The sequence below is a fragment of the Branchiostoma lanceolatum genome, chromosome 12, assembly GCF_035083965.1.
Source record: "Branchiostoma lanceolatum isolate klBraLanc5 chromosome 12, klBraLanc5.hap2, whole genome shotgun sequence".
NCBI classification, from domain to species: Eukaryota; Metazoa; Chordata; class Leptocardii; order Amphioxiformes; family Branchiostomatidae; genus Branchiostoma; species Branchiostoma lanceolatum.
The window spans coordinates 4,165,245-4,192,672 of NC_089733.1; the positions used below are offsets into that span (position 1 = coordinate 4,165,245).

At 40.3% G+C, this 27,428-nt stretch overlaps 1 protein-coding gene and 1 long non-coding RNA gene across 2 annotated transcripts; one reads left to right on the plus strand and one right to left on the minus strand.

Annotated features, from left to right (window-relative positions):
- Window positions 1-10,194: 10,194 nt before the first annotated feature.
- LOC136446029 (uncharacterized) lies at window positions 10,195-15,745 on the plus strand. The gene is made up of 3 exons (XR_010757485.1): window positions 10,195-10,594; window positions 14,289-14,422; window positions 15,632-15,745. It is a non-coding gene; the product is annotated as an uncharacterized lncRNA (long non-coding RNA).
- On the minus strand, window positions 14,842-23,101 carry LOC136446028 (uncharacterized). The gene is made up of 9 exons (XM_066444297.1): window positions 22,817-23,101; window positions 20,271-20,412; window positions 19,754-19,883; window positions 18,991-19,172; window positions 17,631-17,799; window positions 17,372-17,434; window positions 16,492-16,665; window positions 16,099-16,173; window positions 14,842-15,708 (listed from the first exon to the last, which is right to left on the minus strand). Exons 1-9 carry the CDS (start codon window positions 22,942-22,944, stop codon window positions 15,515-15,517), a joined length of 1,257 nt encoding a protein of 418 aa, XP_066300394.1. The 5' UTR covers window positions 22,945-23,101; the 3' UTR covers window positions 14,842-15,514.
- Between the last annotated feature and the right edge of the window lie 4,327 nt (window positions 23,102-27,428).

Consider the following 27,428-nt stretch of genomic DNA (forward strand, 5'->3'; position numbering starts at 1 on the left):
CTGAGGCTGTTGACTTTGGTTTGAAGCTGCGTGTCGAAGGTGCGGACTTCATTGGAACGTTCCTCCTGGGAGTCCACCACTGATCCTACCTGGCTCTATTCCAGCGTGTGATCCCTCCAGGAGATAAGCCTGGAAGTGAACTGCATTGGCGGAGGTCCCTGGAATGAATCTGTTGAGATGGAGGTGGAAACACTCTAAGGACGTGGTACCCCTTCCACACCTGTAAACAGGGAGTTGCAGGCCTCCTTTCTTTTTAAGACTGCCTGTTATCGTGTACAGCTCTACTTCTGGTGGATCTTGAATGCAGCTGACATGCTTCTTCTGCTGCTCCGAATTTCTTTCATCTCTGGGCGGAACATAGGGACTCCTAGCAGGTCTGTCGCAGCAAACAGGGACCGAATGAGATCTTCAATCTTTTCAGCTGTATCCTTCTCTACCCTTGTCTTTCTTCAGCAATGCTTTTGCATCTCATCTTTAGCTACTGCTTTTGTAACAGCAACATCGTTGGAATTGGCGACACCACTGCTGACGAGCTCACCACGCTTTGCCCTTAGCAGTCCTCCATAGACCACTCAAATATGGAGGCCGATAACTGTCGCATGAAGGTTCCGTAGAGTGGATGTGACTCACTTGTGCATCCTACAGCCAACCTGCGCATGAAGTGCCAGATGTCAAGGCGCACCTCTAGCTTGTCCCAGGCAGAGAACAGGGCTTTGAACTTTGATGGCCCGCTCTCTGAACAGCAGTCCCTGTCAGTGTATAGGAGGATTGGAGGGGGCTGTCCTGCATGCTGATACCGGTGTACCAGGCCATCTGCCAACTTCTGGAGTGCCGCCATCCCCTCTGTTGTTGTCGACTTTGAGGATCCTGCCTAGGATTGTGGTGACTTTAGCTTTTAATGACGGTAGGCGTGAGTAGATGCTTCTGATATATGCTGCCAAGAACCAAGCTGGTCTGGGGAAAGGTGGAAATGGCTGTGCCTCTGCATAGGAAGGAATGGTCTTAAAATATGACATGTCCAAAGTATGAGCTTAACCAAGTATGAGCTTAACAAAGAAGGTAATGCTTATATCTATCATCAATTATGCAAATGAGGCCCTTATTAGCATAATTTGATTCAACGATGTTCACATTCACATAACTTCCCGATGCCACAAAAAAAAGTATTAAATGCATGAAATTTCCGTCATTTACCAGTATGGAATTATAGTAGTTTCTCATTTAAGTATGCAAATTAGGCCCACATTTGCATATTTTCTATCTTCAACATTCCTCTCTTCCTCAGTTACAATTTGAATAGTCATATCATGGCACAAAGTAGATTTTTAAAGCTGCCTCATTAATTATGCAAATTAAAATCTGATTTGCATAATCATCGGCCAATCATTCTAAGCATCACACAAGCTATCTACATACCAAAAATGATGACCATCCATCAAGGCCATCTTGAGTTATAGTATTTGGAAGTACATTGTATGTTTACTAAATCAGAAAGTTCATTTAAGAAAATGTGTCATGTCATTTTCCGTGTAAAGCGTGGAGCGTGAAATGCTGATAAACAACAGTATAAATACGTTTTCTGGCTAAGTATGTTCTTTTGAGGAATGTGTTGAAATGTTGTTTATGAAAATCTGTAATGAACGAGCGATCATGTTGTCAATATGGAAAGCTCACGATTTGAATGTTGATGCGAGGACATGATATTGTACTTACTGTTATGTTTCCAGTTGCCATTTCGTGGCTTAAGGCCACATCAATTTAATTTCTTGGTAAACGGATTTTGGTAAACGGATTTTCGTTTTAAAATATTTAGCAAAAAATCATGAATACAGAAGGCTGGGGTGAAAACTTGCATATGCCGCCCTGCGACCATGCTCACACCCTGAAACTGTGTGCACCAAAAAAAAATGTTGTTTTTCCAATCGAGCATTTTTAAACTTTTTTTTAAAATTCCGTTAACATTTTTAACAAATAGGTGTGGCCTAAACGTTGGATTTTGATGATGGCGCCTTTTAGAATATCAATCTGTGTTGCGTTGTCTTTGTCGGGAAAGGTCACCCGTCTTACGCTGCGTATGCCTGGTTGAATTGTTGTCGTTTCATAAAATGTCTCAAGTTATCTCTCTGTTGTTGGTGAGTCTGCTACTGTTCATGGTTATGACATGTTAAAGCGGAAACACATATCTCCCGGGTGTGTGTAGGGAGGATAATTTGACCAATCGGCGAGAGTCTAGGTGAGGCCTGTGTTTCTGTATTGGTAGAGATGTTATGATGTAGTGTGAAATGTTCATAGGGACGTTTTTGTGATCTTCAATTGTTCTTCGAGTGCTGCGTTCCAGTGCCCTTTAATACTGAGCCTGGTAATGGTATTTTTGCTTATAACTCCTTCTGTACATTTCTTCAGGGTGACTTTAAGGCTTTCGTCTAATGTGGTAATGTTAGTCTATTCTGTGTTGTCTCAGCCTTTTTATGAATAAAATTAGTCAGAAGTTTCTCTGTCTTGAGGTCTTTGATGGTTGTCATGCAGAATGTGTAGTGTCCATCTGCCCTACATCTTGATGTGGGAGAGCTGTCGCTGTGGCCATTCTGAAACATCGAAAGACGTATGTATACCTATCAAAAAAGGTTGTCATTGTTCGTATCCATGTACTTCATTAGTTGGTCACGGTGGCCCCCGCAGTTTTTCATGCATCAGTAGATCTGAATGTTTCCTCGCTGAACCTAGAGCGAGGAAACATCTTCAGCGCAGGGAAAGAAAAACCTAGAGGGAGGAAATGTTTTCCTTTCTCCTTGTTTTCTCTCGCGTAAGATTAAGATGATGATAATTTTATTCGTTACTGATCTTGCGGCCAACACAACCCGAATATCGTCCTTATTACAAGCCATACACATAACAACATAAAAGCAATAACGTTTTATACACTCCACTAAATCAAAGCAATATAATTAATCATTTCGAGAAACCATTGCGCAGTTAAAATCTATACATAAAATGACTAAGTGCTGGTGAAACTACTGAATCTACCAACGTTTTAAAGATATGTATTTCCAATGTTGCACAACAGAAATGCGTAGTAACACCAGATTACTTAAAGATGCATTCTACAAAGAGAAATATCTAAAAACTACAAACATTCGACATAGAAGTGTCTCGATCCTTTCTGACACTGTGACACACATGACAAAACTCCGCATTTGTTCACACAAACTTTTAATTTAAAAAACGCTGACATAACCGCATTCCTTTGCAGCGAAGAATGTACGAATATTGTAATTTAGATAAGATTGTGGACGATCGCGAGTGTGTTTTTGTTTGATTGTACATTGTACAACAATGAAAGAAATATTGCATACGAGATACATTTCCTAGTTCTCATTATCTGAATAGAACAGAAATATCTGTATTCCTTATGGAACTAGACATTATAGCCTCCATATTTTCTAACATGTAACGTTATAACTTAGGAAACGAGAACAAATGGAACTTGGACAGTATCAATTAGTCATTAGATGTAGTAAAATATCACGTTTTGATCAATGTAACTATAAGTCTGCTTTATCACTATGACCAGGTACTTAGCTTGTAAGAGCATAAACGTAACGTTGGGTAACATAAATTCGTGGGGTACTTAAAGTCGGGATTTTTCGAAAACGGGGTACTTAGGGATATTTGCTAGATGCAACATCAGTGATACCGCTAGAAATGCAAACTTGACAGACTAACGTATTCAGAACACTGTCTAAAAGGTTCGATAAGCATGCATTAGAAGTTGGCTACGTCAAAAACTCTCCGTCCCTTATTGTCACAGTCTGAGGGCTTCGTGGGAGCATTATTCTACATAGTTGTTCGCTGGTTTATAAGACAAATGTCACATCCGCTTCCTGCTCAACACAATTATTTACAATACAACTTATTAGAATCTCTTTTGCTAACCTACAACTGGACTCTAAGTGTGATTAATTATCAAAACGCCTCTTTGTTGCTGCAATCAATGGCTACGGCACTACGGTGAATTTTCCCGCCGCCATATTCGTTACCCAGAATCCTGCTATTCGGCACTTTTTTGTCTTAATGTTGTGTGTGATAGTGGACTGATGGCGATATTTTCCTCAAAGTTTGCTCTTAGAACAAGCAGAAACACATGGACAATGGATTTCTATCACGACGACTTCCACGTGTCTTCAAATCCTGATGTGCAAACGATGACCATTGACAGTTTCAAAGGTCAAGTTTTGAGTCTGACCTCAGATGGTTTGTGCTCATGTTTCATTCAAATGTTGTCGGCACTTTGTTGAAACATCAAAGATGTCCTGATCATGTCATCAAAGATGTCATCAAAGACTTATTTTACTCATTGTCATTGCTGTGACTTTCACGGCAGAGTACTGAAGTTGACACTACCCGTGTTATAGGCACGTGTCGAAAAATCATGATTCTCTTCATCGATGTATTCCCTCCATTGTTTGTTTTGGGAATAAAGTCTGTCACGCGAGAGGGATTATTGACACGCGTTTCAGATTTTATGATATTATGCTGATTTTTTTTTTAAAACTGGAACACACTAGGGACAGTATTGTAGAGGCCCGAACTCTGCGCCATGAACAAGACATTGCGTTGATGACCCTGACGGAGCAGAGAGGTACTGCATACCCCGCCACAAATCAGCATGGGGGTCAGAGCGTCACTCCAAACCCTGGCGACGTCTCAGGTCAGCATGGGGGCCAGACAGTAGCTGAAGTTGGATACAATCTAGAAGAATTGTATATACATAGAAGTGAGTTTGACCGACTTTGGAACTTGCTTTGTCAAACTATGATTTTCCTTCTCTTTCGGATAAACGTAAGGTTATTTATGTACAATAGAGGCAGTCCTGGGACTTCAAGTTCGGCGCGACAACAACAACAACAACCACCCAAACATATATTGTGTATTTTTTTTTGGTATGCATTTTTTTTTCGTTTTCGCAAACAGTCCAGTCGACAGAACGCTTTGAGCTCTCTACAGGAAATAATTGTTGAGACTTTGTTTCATCATGGGGAGACACAAGAGGGTCCGGATGTGTCCTGGATGTGGACAGGACCTAACCCTACATCCGGGAGGAAAGGGAAACAATAACTGTGCAGGCTTGCCACCTCCTGGCCCTACGAAGGAACCAGTCGCATCTCAACACGCGCCCAACCCTCCCCTCGTGTCACCGCCCGTGCAGAACCAAGCGCAGGGCGCGTCTGCCGCCGAGCCCACCACGGCAGAGCTCGAGAAATGGAAGAAGGAGCTTAAGGACAAGCTCGCACGAGTACAGTTGGCCCAGGAGGTCGCCCTGTTGGAGGCCGAGCTACAGAAGGCGCAACTTGGCTTGGCCGCTCTCCCAGCGACTCCGGTCGGTTCCACAGGGAGCGTCGTCACCAGCACAGGCGTAAAGTCGCAGGCGTCTCAGGCGCTCCCGGGAGTAGCCCCACCGTGCCGCCACATCCAGTACAACAGCCTCCACAAGTTTCTCAGGCAGCTCTGCATGAGGAGAGACGGAAACGTTTAGAAGCAGAAGAGAGAGCTAGGGATTTTGAAATAAGATTAGAAGAATGTGGGTCAAATGGCGAAGATGCAGAGAGAGCAGTTCAAGAAGAGAGGGCAAGAGTTGCAGATTTAATCCTACAACTCCAGGCTCAAGAAGAGCAGCATCTGAAAGAAGTAAATGCACTAAAGGAAAAGATCAATGCCAAGAAGACCCAAGCCAAGTCCAGAGTAAGAAGTCACCGTAAAATGGGGTCAACGAAACCATCAAGCCAGCTAAAGCCGAGAGGGATTAGGAAGAGGAAGAAAACTTATCAACGGAGGCTTTTCGAAACGTTTTACTCTTTCAACTCGGAGGTTAAAAAAGCAAAGGTAATAAGATCCTCATCATTTCTCTACATTCAGGCCTTACCTGATCATGGAAAACTATACTTTGCCATAAGAATTTTAATGTAGATATGGAGGAGATATTCATTTTAACCAGGTTCAATATCATGTCATTGTTAAGGCATTTTAAAACTTAGTCCTTCATCTGCAACACAGGTGGAGCTGACACTAGAAGGTGAAGACAAACCCCACAAGGTCACCTGGCCAGACAGGAACACCCAATCACAAGGCCCACCTCAGCATGGAGAGAGAACCCCAGCTGAGAAAACCAAGCATGTACGGAAGTGGCTCAGGATCAAGGACAAATTTGTCATTTCTGATGTGGGATATCATGAGATCAGAATGATGTCCCGCTTAAACCTTGATAAGTGGCATGGATGAACACACGCCTAGTCTGTCTGCTTTGCATATCCTGCACACGGCCGTGTGTGATTCTTCAGAGGGAATTCTTTATAGATGTCTCGCAGAAAATCGAGCGAAATACAGACACGGCATATGCGCAGCGAGGCGACAGCCATTATTGGCCTTGAAATGCTAGCATCCAGAATCAGAACTGACACAAATATTACAGGCTTTGAAGTAATAGCATACAGTAGTGTAGTCTTCTAAACTGTTGTTAACATCTCCACTCACATATGTTTATTGCACACTGCACAACTATTGTTTGAAGAAGTTTTAAGGTGAATTTACAATGTACGTTATTGATAGCCATCCTGACCGTTTCAAAGTCGATTGAATTTATTCTAGTAACATTGCTGATAAAGACATTTGACTTCGTACATGTGTCTTTGATAAAATTCAATTGAGGATTAACCACGAAGCACAAATTACGGCTAGTAATTTTCTAACAGTGACAGACGGGTACGGGCCAGAGCCACCAGCTGACCTCGCGATCATGAACGACCCACCGGAGACGGATCTGGTGGCGAGGCTCACTGGATGAACTGCGGGTGACCGAAGACGCGCTGAAGAAGAAGGCCAACCTACTAGAGCAACGGCGGGGAAAAGACCGGGTGATACAGCGTCTAGTCTTACAGGAAGAACGGTGTCGCCCGTATCCTGAACTCCACACCTTCCTGATGAACGACTACCCTACACGACAGAACGCCGCCAACTTCGCTCCCACACCAATAGGTCAGGCGCTACCTCGGTCGGGTTCTCACCTCTGGGCGGAAGACTATCATATCATCGCTCGTCCCTACCTGCCGTTTTCCGCTCCGGCCCCGAGGCGACCGTTAAACTTGCAGACAGCGGTCAGCCGATTGCAGAGTGAGGTAGCGGCATTTGAGGAGCAAATCGAGGAGAACCGTCAGTGCCGACAGCAACTTCAGGCACTGGGTGGAGAGAAGCATCATCCGACGCTCTGGCAATTATTCCGGGAATAATAAGTAGGCTTATTGTCATTAAGAATGTAAATACAGATTAAAATTATAATGCTACATGCAACTTACTTTCATTTTTTTCCCCTTTTTCAGCTGCATCTGACTGGCCACATGAAACAAATGAGCTGCAACGTGAGTAATACTCTTTATTATTCAAACATAGTTCGTTTTCCTCTGACGTGGAAAACAGACATAAACAAAAAAGTCACAACATACAGAAATCTCTTTCACACCACCCTGTATACTACGTGTACCTTTCTTTACCGTAATTACATCTTGACAAATTGTACCATGTATGTAAAGCCCATACAGCCGGAGCCAATGCCAACATTACAATACATGTAATTACAGTTCACTGATCATAATTATTACAGGGATCCTAGACGACTTGAAACAGCCGCGACGGCCTGATCATGATCAGACACACAACGGAACGGTAAGATACATACATTACATGCAGTCAAACATGAACAAGCCACCTTCATAATGGCATCCCAATTTTAAGCATGTAACTCATTACATTGCACAGCCCAACCGCAACCTTGATGGTACCTAGGGCGACAAGGAATTGTGTCCACAGATCTCTGACCCTGTCTGGAGCAGTTCTGTGGAACAGCCTGCCCGTAGATGCCCAGCGTGCTCCAACGCAATGGACGTTTAAAACCAAGATATAGAGCTGGAGGGACTGGCCTAACGATTATGACTTGTATGATTATGATAATGTATTGTATGATTATGATAATGTACTAAGTAATTATTTATTTTGCTTCTTTCCTGTGACACCAGTGGTCCCAGGGATAATATTTTGTTGTGATGTGATTTGTTTTACTTTTCACTTGCAAGTTTTGAAATGAATGATATTTGTCAACATTTAGTATATTGTGTTAGTGTCATAATATCTAATAAAAACCATACCTGGTCATGAGAACTGCTTATGATATAATTTACCTTCTAAGGAAAACAATGAATACTTTCAAAAATAATCACCACTTTTCCAAATTGGTTGTCAATGATTTTGCTGTTAAGTCTAACATTTTTTTTCTGTTGTACTGTAGTTCCATAATGTCAAAAGGCCACATAAGCCAGCTGGGGACACTCCAGACCCCAGCCCCAAGAAGGCACGTGGACGTGGACAAGGCCATGATAATGGCAGTCGTAGAGAACTGTATCACAGTTATTCAGCTCCAGGAGGCATCTTGGATAGTATTTCGGTATGTAAATGTGTGACATATAGTTTCCAAAATCATACCCGGTTCCTTGAGTAACTGTTATTTGGCATATCTTATTGTGTCTAACTTTCATCGACATATCTTTTTTGATTGTTGCTGTAATTTATCATCATCATCTAAGTATAGACATTGAATTTACAGAATGAATCATGAATTCAAACTGGAAAAAAATTCCTTTCATGGTGGTCATTCCCTTTTCATGCTTTCCTGACTTTCCTCACATGCTAATTTGTTGTTATGTGTATTTACAGAACAAAGAGCATGGGAAATCTTCTGTTCCTTGGACCAAGGACGAAACTGCTGCCATTGTTAAGTACGTGGCATTGTATCACACTGTGGAGGAGGGGAAGCAGTGGCCAACATCAAGTTTCTTGGCATCTGTGGAAAGTTTGTGTCCGAGGAAACAGGGAAGCCTGCAAGACCAGGTAAGATCTGTTGCATTTTTATTGGGTACTTTGTAAATTATTGTCATATCAGCAGAAACATAAGATGATGATATTGGACGTTTGTATTTATGCCATTGTAATGTTGGTAAGTAAGGAGTCTGCTACTATTATATCTCTTCATCCTTCTCATAGAATGTCTGAATTCATTCTTACAGCTTCTGGATGTAAAAGCCATATGATGCGCAATCTCAAAACCAAGTTTTCAACTGTACATGAAGCGGAAGATCACTTCAACATCACCTACTCAGAAGACACACAACCGAAAGAAAACCTCCCGCCAACATCTAACACTCCAGTCTATTCCATCCCAGCAATGAAAGCGAATTTCCGCCTACTAACTGAATCACAACAGTGGGACTTTTTGGAAAGCCTCTACCACGAGACGTTGGAGGAGTTGAGACCTAGTCTCTCGCCCTTTGTGCCTCGGGACTTCTTGAAATTGTGTGCTTCAGGGATGGAGACACTGCACGAATGGCAGGGAGAATACTTTGTATCATTTGGCCCATGCACTGGGCACGCCCAGAGAAGATGGTAGTGGCCCCAGAATGCCGGTGGACAGAATGCCGTTTCCAATGTTGGAGTACAATGCCAAGTTTTTCAGTGTAGAGTATGCTGACATATTACAGTGTCCAAAGGAATATGCAGCCTACCAGTACCAGGAAACCATGTACGCCCATTTCGGCAACAAATGGTCAAGCCTTCATTCGGGTCCGATGTGGAGTGGCCTGGCCAGTATTGAAGAGGACAAAGAAGACGAAGAAGAAGACTGTGGCATTGATGGAAGAAAGAAACTGTTACGCCTTGCAAGCTTAGAGCAGGAAGTGGATGTGCTGGCAGAGGCAATGAAGGAGATCTGCTGTGATCTCGGTGTTGTCCCCATGCAGGAGAACAGCACTAGTGTTGAAACGTCAACAAAGTTCGGCAGCCGCGCGCGTGGTCGGAAGTACACAGCCCGGGCATTGTCTGAGAATCGGTCCGGCGCTTACAGCTGGAAAGTGGCTTTTTGGGGGTGTAGCCAAGTGCAGATTGTAATTGCTATAAAAAGAGATTGTATGTAGTGAAATTGTTGTCAATATTTTATAATAATCTAGGGTAAATGTTTGTTTTCAACATGGAATGAAAAACATCGGCACATTTTCTATATCTTCATTACGAACGCGCCCATGTAAAACACGTATTATAACATGTAAGCCTATGGGGCGAAAAAACGCATGAATGAGACCTTAAGTAGCGCCGCAGTTCACCGGATACTGTCCTGTTTAGCGACTATAGTGGTTAAAACAGGGGACCGGTTAGGCGACTATAGTCAGTATGGAGTATACTCCAGTACTCTGGAGTAAGTGGTTAGTGACTGAATAGTCACTTGGAATAACCACAGTTCTGACGCTGTGCATGATGGGACCAGGAGAGCGGAGAAGAGGAACCAAAATGGCGGCTTGTGGCCGACACGACGTGCAGAACGAGCCTATATAGTAGAATCTTTCGCTATTGTAACTGACGAATCCCTTACATCATCCCCGAAATACCTGTAACATATTTTGGAAAAATTATAGAAACGTTCAGAACGATTATGTCGGCTTTTGTAGGAGATTTCTGACATCGCATCGGCGTAGGCTGGCGTTCCAGTTTGAGTACAACTCAGGTAAGATCTAGTAGAAGTAAGCGGCTTTTGAACCTAACCGGAAAGATATACTAGTAGCGTTAACTTAGGGTGTTGTGAATTCGATGAAACATGCTACACGACGTCGACTCGTGCACAAACCTTCTAGCAGTCGGTTTTATCGCACGACCGTAGAAAACTGTATCGGCTGGGGGAGGGGGGCGGTATGAAATATTTCCCCCTTGGCCTTCCGGGCCCAAAATGAGCGTCCATGGAAACAATAGCCGGACACTACAAGATCAGTGAAAGCTGCTTGTTCAACACACGCTTTTCTAGGGAATTCACCGTGCGTTATTGTTTAATAAATCTGATTTCTCCTATACTGATCGACGTGTCGTCTATCTCGGTAGAAAAGGGAAGTAGTGGGCTCCGGCTGCATATCATTTCTAGTACAGCACATAATTTGCTGTTACTAGTACATCACATAATTTGTTGAACACGATGTAATACATGTACTAGTTTTTTTCCATGTACTTGTTTGTCTACAATTACACCGTGGCAATTAGCCTTCGGGCATGAACTTGCAAAATTATAAAGTTATTGTTATAAAGGGATTATCAGTAATAGTAGAGGATGCAGCTAGCACAATGCTGAACATTTTTTTAAAGATGTCAATATTGTTTCTTTCTTTGTCATGACCCATTAGATGTTAGTGTTATACATTAATCAAGGTTGTCCAAACAATAAATCACAAAGACTGGAGTGCTTCTCCTATTTATATATTTGTTTGCTCAACGACCTGCAGTGGCCCCTTCTCTCTAGATCTGAAAGGAGGAGGAACGCCCGCCTCACCTTCTTCTACAAACTTGTTAATAACCACATTAATATAGACACTTACAGTTTGCTGAACCAGGGGCGCACCCGGGGGAGCCACGACCTCAAGTTTCACACCATCCACCATAGAACCGACACATATAAACTAGTTCTTTCTTTCCCCGTACCATCCCTCAGTGGAACACCCTGCCTGGCACGGTTGCGACGGCTCCCACCGTTGAGTCGTTCTGTGCCAGGCTGGAGGCCTGCCCGCCTTAGCCCGGGACCTCAACTCCCCCCCTACTATGCCCCTGAAGGGGTTATTTGGGGGGCAACAACTATGTAGATGTAGATGTTTGTTTGGCTGGGCCAAGGTTGCCCAACTAGCTTATACTTTGTGTATACAGCTATTATTAAGGACTACCCTAACTGGAGTTCTGCATGGTGCAGTGGACATTTTAAGGGGGGACCAGGGTATTACTATTAGCAAAGGTGCCTAGACCCCACGGTGAGAGCCTGCTATGCTATGCTTGATACATTTCAAAGTCAAGTTCTTACTTCAGGTTGTTTCACATAAGTCCATCATAGTTTTGGGATCTTCCACTGTTATGCCATGCTGACGCCTTCTCACCTGATAATATTTGTACACGAAACACTGACATCATATAATTTAATCACAGGTGAGAAGGCGTGATAATCTCACCAGATGATTGAATTATATGATGTCTGTGTTCTGATTTTTTCACCTGATGATCGAATTATATGACGTCAGTGTTTCGTGTACCAAAAACACCCTGAAGTAAGTAGCTTGACTTTGGAATATATAGTAAGCATAGCATAGCAGGATTTCAATTTTTTGGGTAGCTTTCCTTTTAAGAGGGTATCAAAACATTGAAAGCCTTTCTTGGTGGGACATTTGGTGAAATATTCGCAATTCTGTGGTGACTATGACATGTTAGACTACATAGACCACACAATATCTATACTTGTACCAAAAACACCCTGAAGTAAGAACTTGACTTTGGAATATATAGTTAGCATAGCATAGCAGGATTTTCAATTTTTTGGGTAGCTTTCCTTTAAAGAGGGTATCAAAACATTGAAAGCCTTTCTTGGTGGGATTTTTGGTGAAATATTCGCAATTCTGTGGTGAGAATGACATGTTAGACTATATAGACCACACAATATCTATACGTTTTCATATCTACAGGATTTGCCTAGTACAACCATGTTGATATTTTGTGCATTGCAAAATAAAAGCGTGAAACATAATTTTTGGTCAGTATATTTGTGCTTGCCTTTTTTAAAGTTCACTTGGATCCAATTAGCTTTTTACATAGCGTTATAGTCCATTTCTTAACCTTTAAATTGAAAAGTGGCCTGCTTGATTTGAGCTTGTCATTAACAAACAAACAAAATACCAAAGTTTCCCTTGTTAATTTCTTGGGAAACACTTTTGCCCCAAAATTAACTGAGACAGTGTTTCCGCCAGACCGCGACTGAGAGGCCGTCCACTTGGGGAGGGCCATACCGCGAAAATTAATTGACCGTACTGAGTTACTGAGACAATGTCCACATCACAGTGGCGAGATCTGTGCCGTAAGCAACAGAAACTCATGTGACTACTTGTGATTTTTAGGCATGTTGTTATATTTTGAGCGGCATCCTGAATCTAATATTATCACACAGGGCTCGAAGTTCATCTTTGGGAATAGGTGCACTGGTGCACCCAACTAAAAAAATTGGGTGCACAGAAAGAATTTTGGGTGCACCAGATAGAATAAACTTGAATGGCAGTGTTGTTTATAACATATCGTAGTCACTATTTAGACAAAGGTTATTTGTGTACTGTACGTGTTTTTGAAAAAGTCAAAGCATGGCCTGACCCCCCCAGCCAGCGGAGAAATAGAATGTGATATAACCAGTTTTTGCTGCTCCGTATGCCTGTGAAGCTGGTGTGTTATGTGGAATGGCAGATACTACCTACTGAGTCATGAGTACATGCTGCTAGCCAAAGCAAGGAAAAGTGCTACAGCGCTACATTCCTGTGACACCTGTTGTGTCAACATCACACCTCCGCACAAGCAGTAATGGTGATCCATCATCTATACTTAGTCCATGTGAATTGTCAATAAATTTAACAGTTGATATCAAACAAAATGCCCTCACATTTCTAATCAAATTGAATGATATGCATGCAAATCAGACAGGGACCCACTTGATATAACATTACAAATGTAGCTTCGTGTGATGTTATGTTACTTTGTTAGAATGTTTGGCTCAGAACCAAGCAGTCCTGGGTTCAATCTTGGGTAATGAGCCCAGAAGTTGTGACGTGGGAAATGCACTTTACGCCAATCAAGTGAAAATAGAATACTAAGCTTAGAAACTTTAACTTTAAGGCTTAATACTAAAGTCCAGAAGGCGGTGTTATTTTCCACTAGATTATGTATCAATCAATACATAATCAGCCGACTTTGTACAGAATTCCGCTTGTGGTGAATTACACAAGGTGTGTTTTTTAAAACAATATGATACTCACTAAACCCCTGCAGACCCTACCAGTGTATTCCCTATGCGTAAACATACATTTTTAAACATGGATATTTTCGGCGTAAATGAGGGTGGTTAAGCACAATAAGAAGGCCAATTGTTAATAAGATATAAAAGAACACATAGCAAGACGAGTTTTTCTTAACCACCCTGACATTCTTTTTGTAATCTAACTGTTGTCAGCCAATGTCAGGCACATTGTAAAAAAACACATGTAGGCTGAGGGTCACCTGTGGAATTCGGTAGAATACTGAATGCTTTTGATGCGCACAGGACTAGTGGGTACTTTATCGTATACTGTAAAAAATATTCATTTCTACTTCCTAAAATTACCATCCATTGGAAAATAACTCCCCCCTCTGGGGTTTAGGACTCCAGAGATGGTGGGCCCAGTGACATCACTACAGCAGAACTTCGCTCCGTGGTGGATGGTGAACAGGGCTGAGTGGAGAAGAAGAACCCATTGTGTCCCGTGTTGACATCATAAAGATGTCCCGGTTCAAGGTAGCCTGGAGTCCAGCCTTATTAGCTTTAGTCCACTACCCAAGCTTTGCTCCTCGCAAACTTGGGTAGTGAACTATAGTTAATAAGGCTGGACTCCAGCCTAGGTTCAAGGAGCTTTGGCTTGGGACATCTTCTCAGATTTGATGTGAAATTGAGGTCCCTTGTTCCAGGAAAGTCACACCTTGTCACTGACATCAGTAAAGCCACACCTCAAGGAGTTTAAGAACCCACCCCAATTACATGTATCAAAAAGAGTGGAGGATCATTCTTGGTGTGTTACGCCAAATTAAGGCAGTTTACTTGATATTCAAAACAAACAAAAATGCCTTGTTGTACACTCACATGTAGCAGGTGACTTAATAGAAGAGGGAATAGCCCAAATATTCAGACTACCATTGAAAATCTTATCTTGTTACTCTTTGTTCATGTAATCTCCCAAGTTGTATTTGATAACCCATGGGCATTCCTACATACATGTATATAACATTGTATACCTTGGAGAGGTAATCATGCCAAACCAGCTTTAGCTTCAGTCTGTTTTTATGTGTATGTGATATATACTCATCTACTAGTATCTATCTCTTGCACTCAAAATACCACCTGCATATGCAGGTAAAAGTATTCAAACTGGAGCTGTGCAAGCAGATAATCTCATGATTACCTACACCTAACCTTCAGTCCTTCACCGGTTATAATGGATTTTTTTGCTGTACTTATAATTACAAACTCTAGTAATTCCTACACATAGTAAGTTTCAACACTATACCATTACAGTCAAGGAGAAAAGATGTGATGTCATTGTGTCATGAGAGCTGATAAGCCCTAATAGACTGATCCTGAGTGGGTATTTGTGTATGTGAGTCGTGAAGTCGTGACAACACTTTACATTTGGGACTGCATTAGGTCAGGATTGTTGATTAATAATGTATATATGTAAATACCACTAGTTTACATTTAGAACAGCATTATCTCATCCTTGTTGCATAACAGTAGTAACTACCAATGTAATGATACTTAACGTTTAGGACTGTATTGATAGTAACACCTTGCCACAGTGCACTGTGAACAGAGTCATCCAGAGTAATCGAAATGCTATTCAGTAGTAGCAGTATCAATGAAGCTTAAGTCCCAAACATTTCTCTCTCTCTCTGGAGGCTGATGGATCTCTAATATAACTTCTTCCCTGTCCTGTCCTCCTATCTCTTCCAGGTCTGTGGCCACCCTCATGAGGAGCTCGTTAGCTGTTGCGTCATCGTCTTCGAACTCGGTATGCTGTTCAGATTGAGCTGTTGAGAGACAACAATGACAACAACAAATAAGTATTTGTAGTGGTTCATATTAACCAGTGAGCTAGATAATGTAAGTTTGTGATACTTTCTTCTTTTCCAATGCATTTATCAACCTGAACACCTAGAATTGACTATATTTACTGTAATAATTCGACAAAATTATAACACATGTATATGTAGTAGAGTTGTAGTTTTTGTACTCTTGTGCTAGGAAACCAAAATAAACTTTGAAAAGTTGACCCTTTCCTTGTTTCAATCACATGCTCTACTTCATTACATTATCTTAACTTCTTTATTATTATAGTTATATTTTTTTCGCTGATGGCATCTAAGGTTACATTGTGTATTCTTTCTGAATTTCATTTGTAATGTAGAATGTATAATTACCAGCAGAATCACCAGCAGAATCATCATCAGAATCATCATCCATGTCATTTGTATCAAGAGATTCAGGACCTTGCACTGAAAAAGGAGCATAAATATAAAACTTGGGTATGTAAATGCTAGCTACAAATCCCCCATTGCTTTGTTATGCATCAGGGAGAAAGTAGAATTTCTTTTTAAAGTTATCAAATTTATGTGCTAATCAGTTCACACTTTCCATTTAGGTGTCTGTAAGTCTATGAGCAGTTTACAAACATGATTTGATACCAGACTTTTCTCTAAGAAAATTTGATGTAACATTAAATTTGTGTATTGAATTGGTTTTTTTTTCCAGATACAGTGTACCATTACCACCATTCTTTCCACTGATGTGATCTAAAGGTAGATGTGACTCACGTTTCACACAGATCTCCTCCCTACAGTCAAGGATGACCTGCAGTTTTTCGGTTCCCATTTCCCCTGGCTTCCGCTTCTTGTCCGAGAAGAAGCCCTCAGGCAACCCCTCCACTGTCACCTCCCCTCTTCTCCAAGCAGCGTAGGGAAAGCGGGTAGTTTTCCCTGATGACAACCCTGGAAAAGTTGTTCTCACACATTGATATGGAGAAACCCATAATACTAAAATGGACCAAAATCAAACATTGAGCAGACACGGTAAAGCACAGTTGAACAGTATGAGACAGAACAGAACAAAATAATAAAAAATTAACAAAGGACACCCCATGACAGGAAAAGACATGGAACCCCATGTTATTTGGAGAGAATCAAAATTTAACACTTACAGTGCATAAACATCTTGAAAAGATATTCCATTGCCACTCTTATTTTAAGTTCTTAGAACTGCAGTTTTATTTTGACAACATGGCCTTTGTGAAGCATAGTTACAAGATGGGCACTGGTATCAAAACTCAGTTTGGTGTTATAACATGTAAATGACAAATTGTGATTAAGGGAGGGTGAATGAGTCAGTATTTGGGACTGAACAAATAGGATAAATATTTTGGTTTGGTACTCTTATTCAACCCCAACTCTTCTAAATAGGGAAATCAACAAATAGCTGGACCTTGACTATTTAACTGATTGCATTGTGTAAGGAATGAAAACGAAATGACCATATGTAATGCAGATACAGATTTGAGCACTTTCACAATAATGCTCCCTATTATCATACACCTCCATTTCTTTGCACTGGTTGCATCATTGCTCTGTTTTTTTAACACTATAACAAGGAAAAAACTATAACAGAGAAATAAGTAAAGAAAATACAAGTAGTACTCACGCCATTTCTCTGTGAAGAGTGCCTTCACCTCATCCTTCATAGCCTGAGGGGTCTTTGGTTTTTCTGGAAAATAGCACTATCGTTCACTTAAATGATCACTAATGTCATGCATACTTTGATGTTGGATTGCTTGCTTTACAGGTGGTCAGGGAAGGGCTAACATGTAAATGTTTTATCATAACTAGATATTCCCCATACTATTTGTAAATAGGAAAGATTTCTATATAATGTGTGTTATTAAGAATTTTTCCATACTTACCAGCACTGCTTGTCCCAGAGAATCCCAGGCCAAAATCCCAAAACATATTTGGGTGCACCTGATCCATTACCTCGTGCCCCTTGGGGGTCCCGTCCATGTACCCCCGCTTAGTGTTGTGGTTATACACCACTGCAACTGCGTCACAGTTACAGGCCTGTAACTTTTGCAGCTGTGAAAAGATCAAATCATATGTTCAAAATCGTTGAAATGTGACATTGAATGACTACCTATGTTAACAACTAATCATTTGTCCTTGTGATTTGCATTATGTACTACTGTAGTAGATAAAACAAAGAATGTCTCTATGGCCGTGAAGTTTTTAATTGACTTCAGCCCCACAATTTGATGAAACCAAACTAAACTTTAATTGTCACTTTGGTTATTATTAATCCTGAAGAAAGCAACAATTGTCGTCATTTATTTGATCCTTGTACATATAACTTTGTGTTGGAATGAAGTTTAACACTTTTGCGAATGTAGGAAAGGTGAAAACTTGGTACTCGGTACGAACGTGTTGTACAATTATTGTGTATGCCAGCTGTAATAAGAAAGATTGCTCCTCCTCGCCAACTTACAGGAAGACACAGTTGCTCCTCATACCAAATTTGCAATTGAAATCAGTCTAATTGCTGTGCCATTGTTATCAACAACGTGTAATCCAATGTGTTTTCTTTAATGAAGCGAAGTACTAACCAATTCGATAACAGGGTCAGATGAAGTAAATAATGTTATGCGGTTTGAATAGACCATCATCTAACTGTCTGTATATTGAATACAGGATAAAACGTGGAAATTTATGCAGACAGTCAGGTCAGCAATAGCGGAAAGAACTTCAGTTCAGACGAAGTGGGCAGAGCCAGCATTATTTAGTCACAGTTTTCTGCATGACTCAGGAGACTCCAGTAACCAGTGTATGGAAACCTTGTCTCTTATATTCTTGATGTGCTGTACAAATCCGGATCTAATTTTATAATGATTTTAATGTTGACATCAGTGTTACTTACTGTTTTATTGACTACAGGGATAAAAGACTTGTTGGTTGTAATACCATGTTTTATTGCTTCAATTCTTTTTATATGCTAATGCTATATGGTATGCAAGTTTGAAAATGTGGATATCCTGTTTTTTCGCCTGTGCTCATTAAATTTGGAGTCTCCAGACTCCAAAGGATGTCATCCATAAAATTTACTTGCTGTAGCCTAAGGTTTAGTCTACAATGGCTTCCGGAAAACAATACCACAATACAGACTGTGTTTTCTGTTTAAATGTGTTGCACTGTCTGCACAATATGTATTCCAAAAGTGATGTTGGAAATAAATTCCATAGCTAGACTATACAAACATGAACAATATTACTCAACTGTTTCATTGAGCTGGTCGTACAGCTTCTGTATGTCTTTCTGCCTCTGTTTCTTGTCACACTCATGGGGCTGCAATACTTTGACCTTTTTTGCTCTTTCTTCATATTCCTTTCCCAGGGGAGTGTTTTTTATTGCAGTCCAAGCGCGACCAGCTTCTCCTGTTACAGTGGCTCCTGATTTTCCTTGAAAGATATTGGGTCCATTGTTAAAAAGTGGAAAACTGATGTTGATATCCTAATTACAAGATTTTCAATCATATGGAATGTTTTCATTATTACTCTATACACTTGACATTTGGTATAAAGGGTTAAAAAGACATAACAGAAAAAAAATTGGTGTCCAACATAAGAATGTCAGCAAAACCTCATTTAACAAAGCTTTCATGTACATGTACCTCTCTTCAGAACTGAAATTCTGGACCTAACATTAGTAACAAGTAAAACATGTACAACATGTGTTTTATTAAATGACACTTAATTATTAAAACTATACCGTCAACTAGTGTGTAAAAGCATTTTATACTAGTAACACAGTGCAGCCTCAGCCAATGCTGGTAATGGGTTGCACAAAAGTGCATATGCGCTCAGTATTCTGAGCTTTGAGTACAATTGGTTTGTGTGATGCAGGCTTATAGCTATGATATACTTAGGCTGGTAGCTATCAGAGACCACTGAGAACAAACTGGTATACACGTACATGTACATTCAGATAATAACACATACAGCGCACCCAAGACATCTGACAATACTAAGCTAAATAGTACCTGGAAGATAGTCTTTCCTGAACAGGTCGTAGCCGTTTTTCCTTCTCTTTGAGGTTATTGTGGTGAAGGGGTCTCCCACCACTTTCTCATGCTGTGGCACTGGGGGGCTCTTGTGGTTACGTATCCATTGCTGTACAGGACATATGTCATAATGTTGTCTTTTTTCAGCCATAATTGAAAGGTTGGTTAGGTTCATAATCATAACGTTAGCTTTTTATTTCTTGCTCTACAGTTAACAAAATGTAATCCACTGTCTGTCTCAGAAAAAGAAGTCAAACCCAACAATTTACAGTCACCATTCAGACTAGAATGTTGTTATAGATCTACATGTACTGTGTTGCATTGTTTGTTTGTTTGACATGCAATTAGTCCTCAGGCAATAATTTGCAATTAACTTGCTATTGTAATTTGACATATTCGTTCAATTTTCTATTAGAGAGATAAGGATCACAACTACATTGCTTTCCATAGTTTTCCTACTTGTAATGGTTATGATTACTTCAAGCTTTGTATTTACCTCAATTACTCTCTTCTCCAGTTTGGTAGACTGAATACATTCTTCGATAAGCTGTTTCCCGATTTCAGACTTTACACTCTGCATCCCTCTATTCCAAAGTGCCACCAACTCATCTTTGTATGGAGACAGGTCCGTCCTCTTCCTGATTCGATAAACAGAAATAGATGTAGATATACATAAAAATCATTAACAGGCATTGGTCACTTTATTCAAAGTCAGTTAATATAACGTTAGATGGCATGGCATAGTGTAAATGCAGAAACGTTTGCATTGTTGTTGTTTTTTTTAAACTGTGCTCTTATCGTGAAATAACACGACAAATGTTCTTAATTCTTCAGTACCGTATAACGTTACTAGTACTTCCAATCCTGTTTTTCCTCCTGCCATGAACACTGAAGGTAAATGCATTTACAGTATTCTGAATCTGCTCATGACTGAATATGGTTCAGACACAAATGGCTTTTCATATAAAAGTCATATCATACCAGTAAGTGAGTAACACATATCTTTAACTGACAAGTGATATTTTTAGATGCCTGGTGTTCGGAAAGAATTCTACAGCAGTCTCCTGGCTACCTGTATTCGAACCCGCGCTGAACCCAGACAGCGAGTTCACGAACCCTAATGACTGGTCAGTTGGTGACACCAAGCCTTTCCTGTCTCCAATCCAGGATCCACGGAATTTGATACAGATATACTAGTAAATTCATGATCGCACAGTTAAACAGGCGGAGAAAAACTGACAGACCTGGCGGCTATTTGTTCTGACCCACAAGATTCTAATAGACTTCACAACATGAAATGAGCAGAAGCTGTGTTTCTATGGTATTCTATTTCCTTTTACCTGATCTGAACAACAGGAAGAAATACAACAAATTTCAGAGCTGCACTCATAGTCTTATCTAACATTCGACTGATCTTTTGATAGAATGTAATTCCAAAATGGAGAAAGTCGGTAACAAGTTAAACAATATTTAGCAGCAAAGTCAAAGACTCAAACATGACAGAAACTGCAATTAGAGCTGTGTACCTAAAAAAATTTTAGGTACAGGTACAGGTACCGGTACAGAGGTTCAGGTACAGGGTCTGCAATGGTTTTAGAATCATTGTCTAAATCATATCCTCAGACTGTTGGCCCATTGTCACATGATTGGGGGTGAAACAAGTTAATACTAAATTATATACATTCATGATATAATGTTTTGATCAAACATTTAAACTCTTGTGATGAGATTAATTGACCGAAAGTAGTTGGAAGATTCGGTCTTTACATGCAAATCTGGAAAACAGAGAGCACTACCCTGCCAGTCCTTCCTATAAAACCTCCTTGCTTAAAGTAACTCTGCACATACAAACACAGAAGTGCTCTGTATATTTAACTCAATTACTTCCTTTATCAAATTTCATTTCATCAATATGTGTTGTCTTACCATAGGAACCTTCCTAACTTTTACATTACAATGAATGTCACTTATAGCCTGAGTGCCAGCCTTTTTAGCTTCCGTCCGCTACCCAAGCTCCGCTCCAGGAGCTTGGGTAGCGCAGCGGAGCTTGGGTAGCGGACGGAAGCTAAAAAGGCTGGCACTCAGGCTATGTCACTTATGCATGACTGTGATTTGCCATGTAAAAACCGTTTTTTCTAGTTATTGTATATAAGTACTGGTTCGTTCTGCTAGTTCACTTTTGTAACGCTGAAGAAGAGTGATGGATGTCTCTCGAACCGTCCGGAAATAAATCTCCGAATTTTTATCAAGTTGTAGAGTTTGAATTTCCCTTATATATTGTTTACCTGGATGTCTAACCTTCACAAATTTATCAAATTTTGTTGCTACATCCAAGGAGGTTAAATTCCTTGCTACATCCACAGGGAAAAAATGCAAATTGCTTGGAACGTTACCACTTCCCAGAGTAGCGTGAACGGGGTATATGCCACTTCCCTATACAAATATGATTAACATAAGAAAGTCTTCTCGCCCTTGTCCAAAGTGTGAAAGTGCGAGGTGAACTCACTGAAAAGAAATACGCGCCAAAAGCTTCAGCAAAACAATAACATTGTGTGACTGGTAGTACGTGTAGTAAGTTTTTTTTAGTCTTTTAGAAGACAAATCATTTCTTGATCGTTTTGACCTGTGGTTTGTCTCTCAGACTCCGTGGGGTTATCTGTTCATTTGTGACAGTGGCTACGGTCACATGGTTTCACTCAAGTGGTATCAGTACTCAGTAGGGTGTGAACTACAAAACAGAAAAGATCGTATGAGGTTTTTCTTAAATCGAATAGGTATGCGCTATGTACCACTATATGCATCGAATTCTCTACCATCTCATTCAAATTATGCCTAGTACGTGGATGATTTGTTAAATCTCACGTTGCGCTATGAACCATTCTGTGAGACGATATTCGTAAAAAGTGCATAGCGAAACCTGAACCCCACGCGGCGCCCACGCATGGAGGGCTCCTGAAAAATCTGTAGTTCTTTTACACTTCTGCACTTCTTGTACGTTTACTACCCATTATCCGTAAAACCGAACAAGTGCATCACACTTACCGCTTGGGTTTAGATCCCTGGGACTCCTCTACGACAGTATTGATCATTTCTTCTTCCACCACGCTCGGACCCAAATCTCCAGGGTCACTTTCGGCCATGTTCACTGTTTTCTCGCCGATGTCAGACATCTATCACAACAACGTACCACTAAAATGATCCAGAGGTGACGTTAAGATGCCGATGAAAAGAAGGGCAGAAAGCAATGGATGGAGTCAGTCTAATACAGATCACTGAGTTGAGTGCTATTAATAAATACACACGCGGCGCGAGCAGTGTTATACAAGACTTCCGTTGGCTTTGAAAAATCTAGGGAAAATACATTGTTATTGCTTACTATGGGCGTGTTACTGGCAAAGTACTGAATTAGTTTTTGCAAGGAGGTTAACCTCCTTGGTTTTTGTGCGACCGCGTTTTCCATTGGACTTTTATCCAAGAAATACGGAAGTTAAAGAACTTCTGTGTGAGTAACAATGGCTAAACGTTACTTTTTATTCCTGTCAGTCAGTGTATGATCTGTATGAATGCCTATCGTCTCATGGTCTCTAAGTATAATGATCGTTCCCCTATCGTTCGGGCATCTCCATTTTCAATGCCCTGCTAATTACTTTCTCAGTTTCTGTCATTTGCCGACGACAAATATATAGTTCTGATGCTTGTGTGTGTGAACGTGTCAGTGTATGTGTGTCACAGTGTACGTGTGTTCGCAATCAGGCCACGAGGTACGTTAACTGTATGCGGTGTATATACTATAGGCCTATAGCGGGTGAAGACTGGCCCCACTTTGGTGCTGGGCGAGACTAGAAGTTAGTAGAGCATATTGCCTTAGCATATCTCGCCCACGAAGGGACGGATTCCTGTCCTATTTGGCTGATATAATCATGAAAGCTTTCCTAGTAATGATATGAACTCCCATACGATGGTCATGCTTGGTTATCGAGATATGAACAGATAGATATCAGATAAAAAATCATCATCTCAGGTTTCCGACACAAATTATGGATAAACGTTCACATTTCAGGTAAACCACTGAGTGCAACCACCCAGAAAAGACGTGATAACATACATGAAAGATCCTTGACAGGACTGTAAAAAAATTAGGACGCAAAGTCTTATCCTGCCTCGTTTAGAAAATGTGGGACATTTTGAAGTTTGTACTTTTACGCAGGGTAAAATATGACAACAAATGCATGGTCTATATTTTCATACAGAATCATGGAACACCAAAGCTGTTCAAACCATGGATAGATAAGTATATCAGCATACTGTTGTGAAAATTTCATTAAAAAATACCGCTTCATTCTTGTTTTAGAAAGGTAAATGCAATTCCGCGATATGCGTTTGAGATCGACTCGGAAATGTCCCCCCGGAAGACAGCGGTCGAAACATGGCCTCGGTTTGCGCGAGAGTAAATTGTTTTCCACGTCATATCTCGCCCACGAAGGGACGGATTCCTGTCATATTTGGCTGATATAATCATGAAAGCTTTCCTAGTTGTGATATGAACTCCCATACCATGGTCATGCTTGGTTATCAAGATATGAACAGATGGATTTCAGATAAAAAATCATAGGTTTCCGACACGAATTATGGATAAATGTTCACATTTCAGGTAAACCACTGAGTGCAACCACCCAGAAAAGACGTGATAACATACATGAAAGATCCTTGACAGGACTGTAAAAAAATTATGTCTATATCAGGACGCAACGTGTTATCCTGCCTCGTTTAGAAAATGTCGGACATTTTGAAGTTTGTACTTTTACGCAAGGTAAATTATGACAACAAATGCATGGTCTATATTTTCATACAGAATCATGGAACACCAAAGCTGTTCAAACCATGGATAGATAAGTATATCAGCATACTGTTGTGAAAATTTCATTAAAAAATACCGCTTCATTCTTGTTTTAGAAAGGTAAATGCAATTCCGCGATATGCGTTTGAAATCGACTCGGAAATGTCCCCCCGGAAGACAGCGGTCGAAACCCGGCCTCGGTTTGCGCGAGAGTGAATTATTTTCCACGTCATATCTCACCCACGAAAGGACGGACTTCTGTCATATTTGGCTGACACGATCATCAAAGCTTTCCTACTTGTGATATGAAGTCTCATACGATGGTCATACTTGGTTATCGAGATATGAACAGATTGATTTCAGATAAAAAATCATAGGTTTCCGACACGAATTATGGATAAATGTTCATATTTCAGGTAAACCACTTAGTGCAACCACCCAGAAAAAAAGTGATAACATAAATGAAACGTCCTTGACAGAACTGTAAAAAAATTATGTCTATATCAGGACGCAACGTCTTATCCTGCCTCGTTTAGAAAATGTCGGACATTTTGAAGTTTGTACTTTTACGCAAGGTAAAATATGACAACAAATGCATGGTCTATATTTTCATACAGAATCATGGAACACCAAAGCTGTTCAAACCATGGATAGATAAGTATATCAGCATACTGTTGTGAAAATTTCATTAAAAAATACCGCTTCATTCTTGTTTTAGAAAGGTAAATGCAATTCCGCGATATGCGTTTGAAATCGACTTGGAAATGTCCCCCCGGAAGATAGCGGTCAAAACCCGGCCTCGGTTTGCGCGAGAGTGAATTATTTTCCACGTCATATCTCGCCCACGAAAGGACGGATTTCTGTCATATTTGGCTGACATGATCATCAAAGCTTTCCTACTTGTGATATGAAGTCTCATACGATGGTCATACTTGGTTATCGAGATATGAACAGATTGATTTCAGATAAAAAATCATAGGTTTCCGACACGAATTATGGATAAATGTTCATATTTCAGGTAAACCACTTAGTGCAACCACCCAGAAAAAAAGTGATAACATAAATGAAACGTCCTTGACAGAACTGTAAAAAAATTATGTCTATATCAGGACGCAACGTCTTATCCTGCCTCGTTTAGAAAATGTCGGACATTTTGAAGTTTGTACTTTTACGCAAGGTAAAATATGACAACAAATGCATGGTCTATATTTTCATACAGAATCATGGAACACCAAAGCTGTTCAAACCATGGATGGATAAGTATATCAGCATACTGTTGTGAAAATTTCATTAAAAAATACCGCTTCATTCTCGTTTTAGAAAGGTAAATGCAATTCCGTGATATGCGTTTGAGATCGACTCGGAAATGTCCCCCCGGAAGATAGCGGTCGAAACACGGCCTTGTTTTCAAAGACTTGACTTTTCATGGCTCGCCTATGAAAGGACGGATTCCTGCAAAATTTGGCTGACATAATCATTAAAGCTTTCATATTCATCGTATGAACTCTCATATGATGATCCTGCTTGGTTATTGAGATATCAACAGTTCAGTTGCGTTCGGACGTTAGGATATTCAAATATCTTCCATCCTTTGGCATGGGCGCATGGCCGGTGTAAGTGGTGGGCTCAGACAAATTTTAAAACTTTGTATTCATTAACTAGAGTTCCGCGACCTAATACCTTCGCCAAATGATTTTAACCTTTATGACTGATTTATTAGGAGTGTTTCTCATCAATAATAAATCATACCAGTTGATTGTCTTGAAATATAAAATGTCCAAAGTATGAACTTAACAAATTATGAGCTTAACAAAGAAGGTTATGCTAATATCTATAAAAAAATTTGCAAATGAGACCCTTATTAGCATAATTTGATTCAACGATGTTCACATTCACATAACTTCCCGATGCCACAAAAAAAGTATTAAATGTATGCATTTGCCGTCATTTGCCAGTGTGGAATTATATTTATAGAAGTTACTCATTAAGTATGCAAATAAGGCCCACATTTGCATATTTTCCATCTATCAACATTCCTCTCTGCCTCAGTTACAATTTGAATAGTCATATAATGGAACAAAGCGGATTTTAATGTTGTCTCATTAATTATGCAAATTAGAATCGTATTTGCATAATTATCGTCCAATCATACTAAGCATCACACAAGCTATCTACATAACAAAAATCATGACCATCCAACAAGGCCATCTTGTTACAGTATTTTCTCATTAATTATGCAAATGAGGTCTTCATTTGCATAGTTCATATCAATTAACATTTCTCTCTTCCTCAGTTACATATGTCACATGTTTCAGAGTCCTATCATGGAATTTGGCGGATGTATAAACTTTCCTCATTAATTATGCAAATTAGATACTGATTTGCATAAGAAGTATGTAATCATGTACATCATCACTCAAGCTATCTACTTACCAAAAATCATTACCATCAATCAAGCCCTTCTTGAGTTATTCCCTTTCAAAGTCAGACACAAAACCTGCTACTGCAGTTCCAAAAAAGCCGCTAGGGGGCCCAAACCCATACCACTTACTCTGTCTAAAGATCTATCTACCACTCAATAATCAGTTTCATAGCATGTCCAGAACACGAGATATCAAAACAGGAAGTTCCGCTTCAGTATCGAAAGAAGCCGCTAGGGGGGCCAAAATCTAATCACTTCTAGGTCTCACTAACACCTACCACAAATATCAAGACAATCCATCCAGGCATTCTCGAGTTATGCTGGTCTTCTACAAACAACCAAACAAACATACATACAAACAAACGCTACCCTCTGCATAACCTTCTTGGCGAAGG

Coding starts and splice junctions, on each gene's coding strand:
- LOC136446028 (XM_066444297.1), bottom strand. CDS start 22,944: ATGTCTGACATCGGCGAGAAAACAGTGAACATGGCCGAAAGTGACCCT. Junction 20,413..22,816: donor CAGGGATCTAAACCCAAGCG/GTAAGTGTGATG, acceptor TTATCGAATCAG/GAAGAGGACGGACCTGTCTC. Junction 15,709..16,098: donor TTCTGCTGGTGATTCTGCTG/GTAATTATACAT, acceptor GTCTCTCAACAG/CTCAATCTGAACAGCATACC.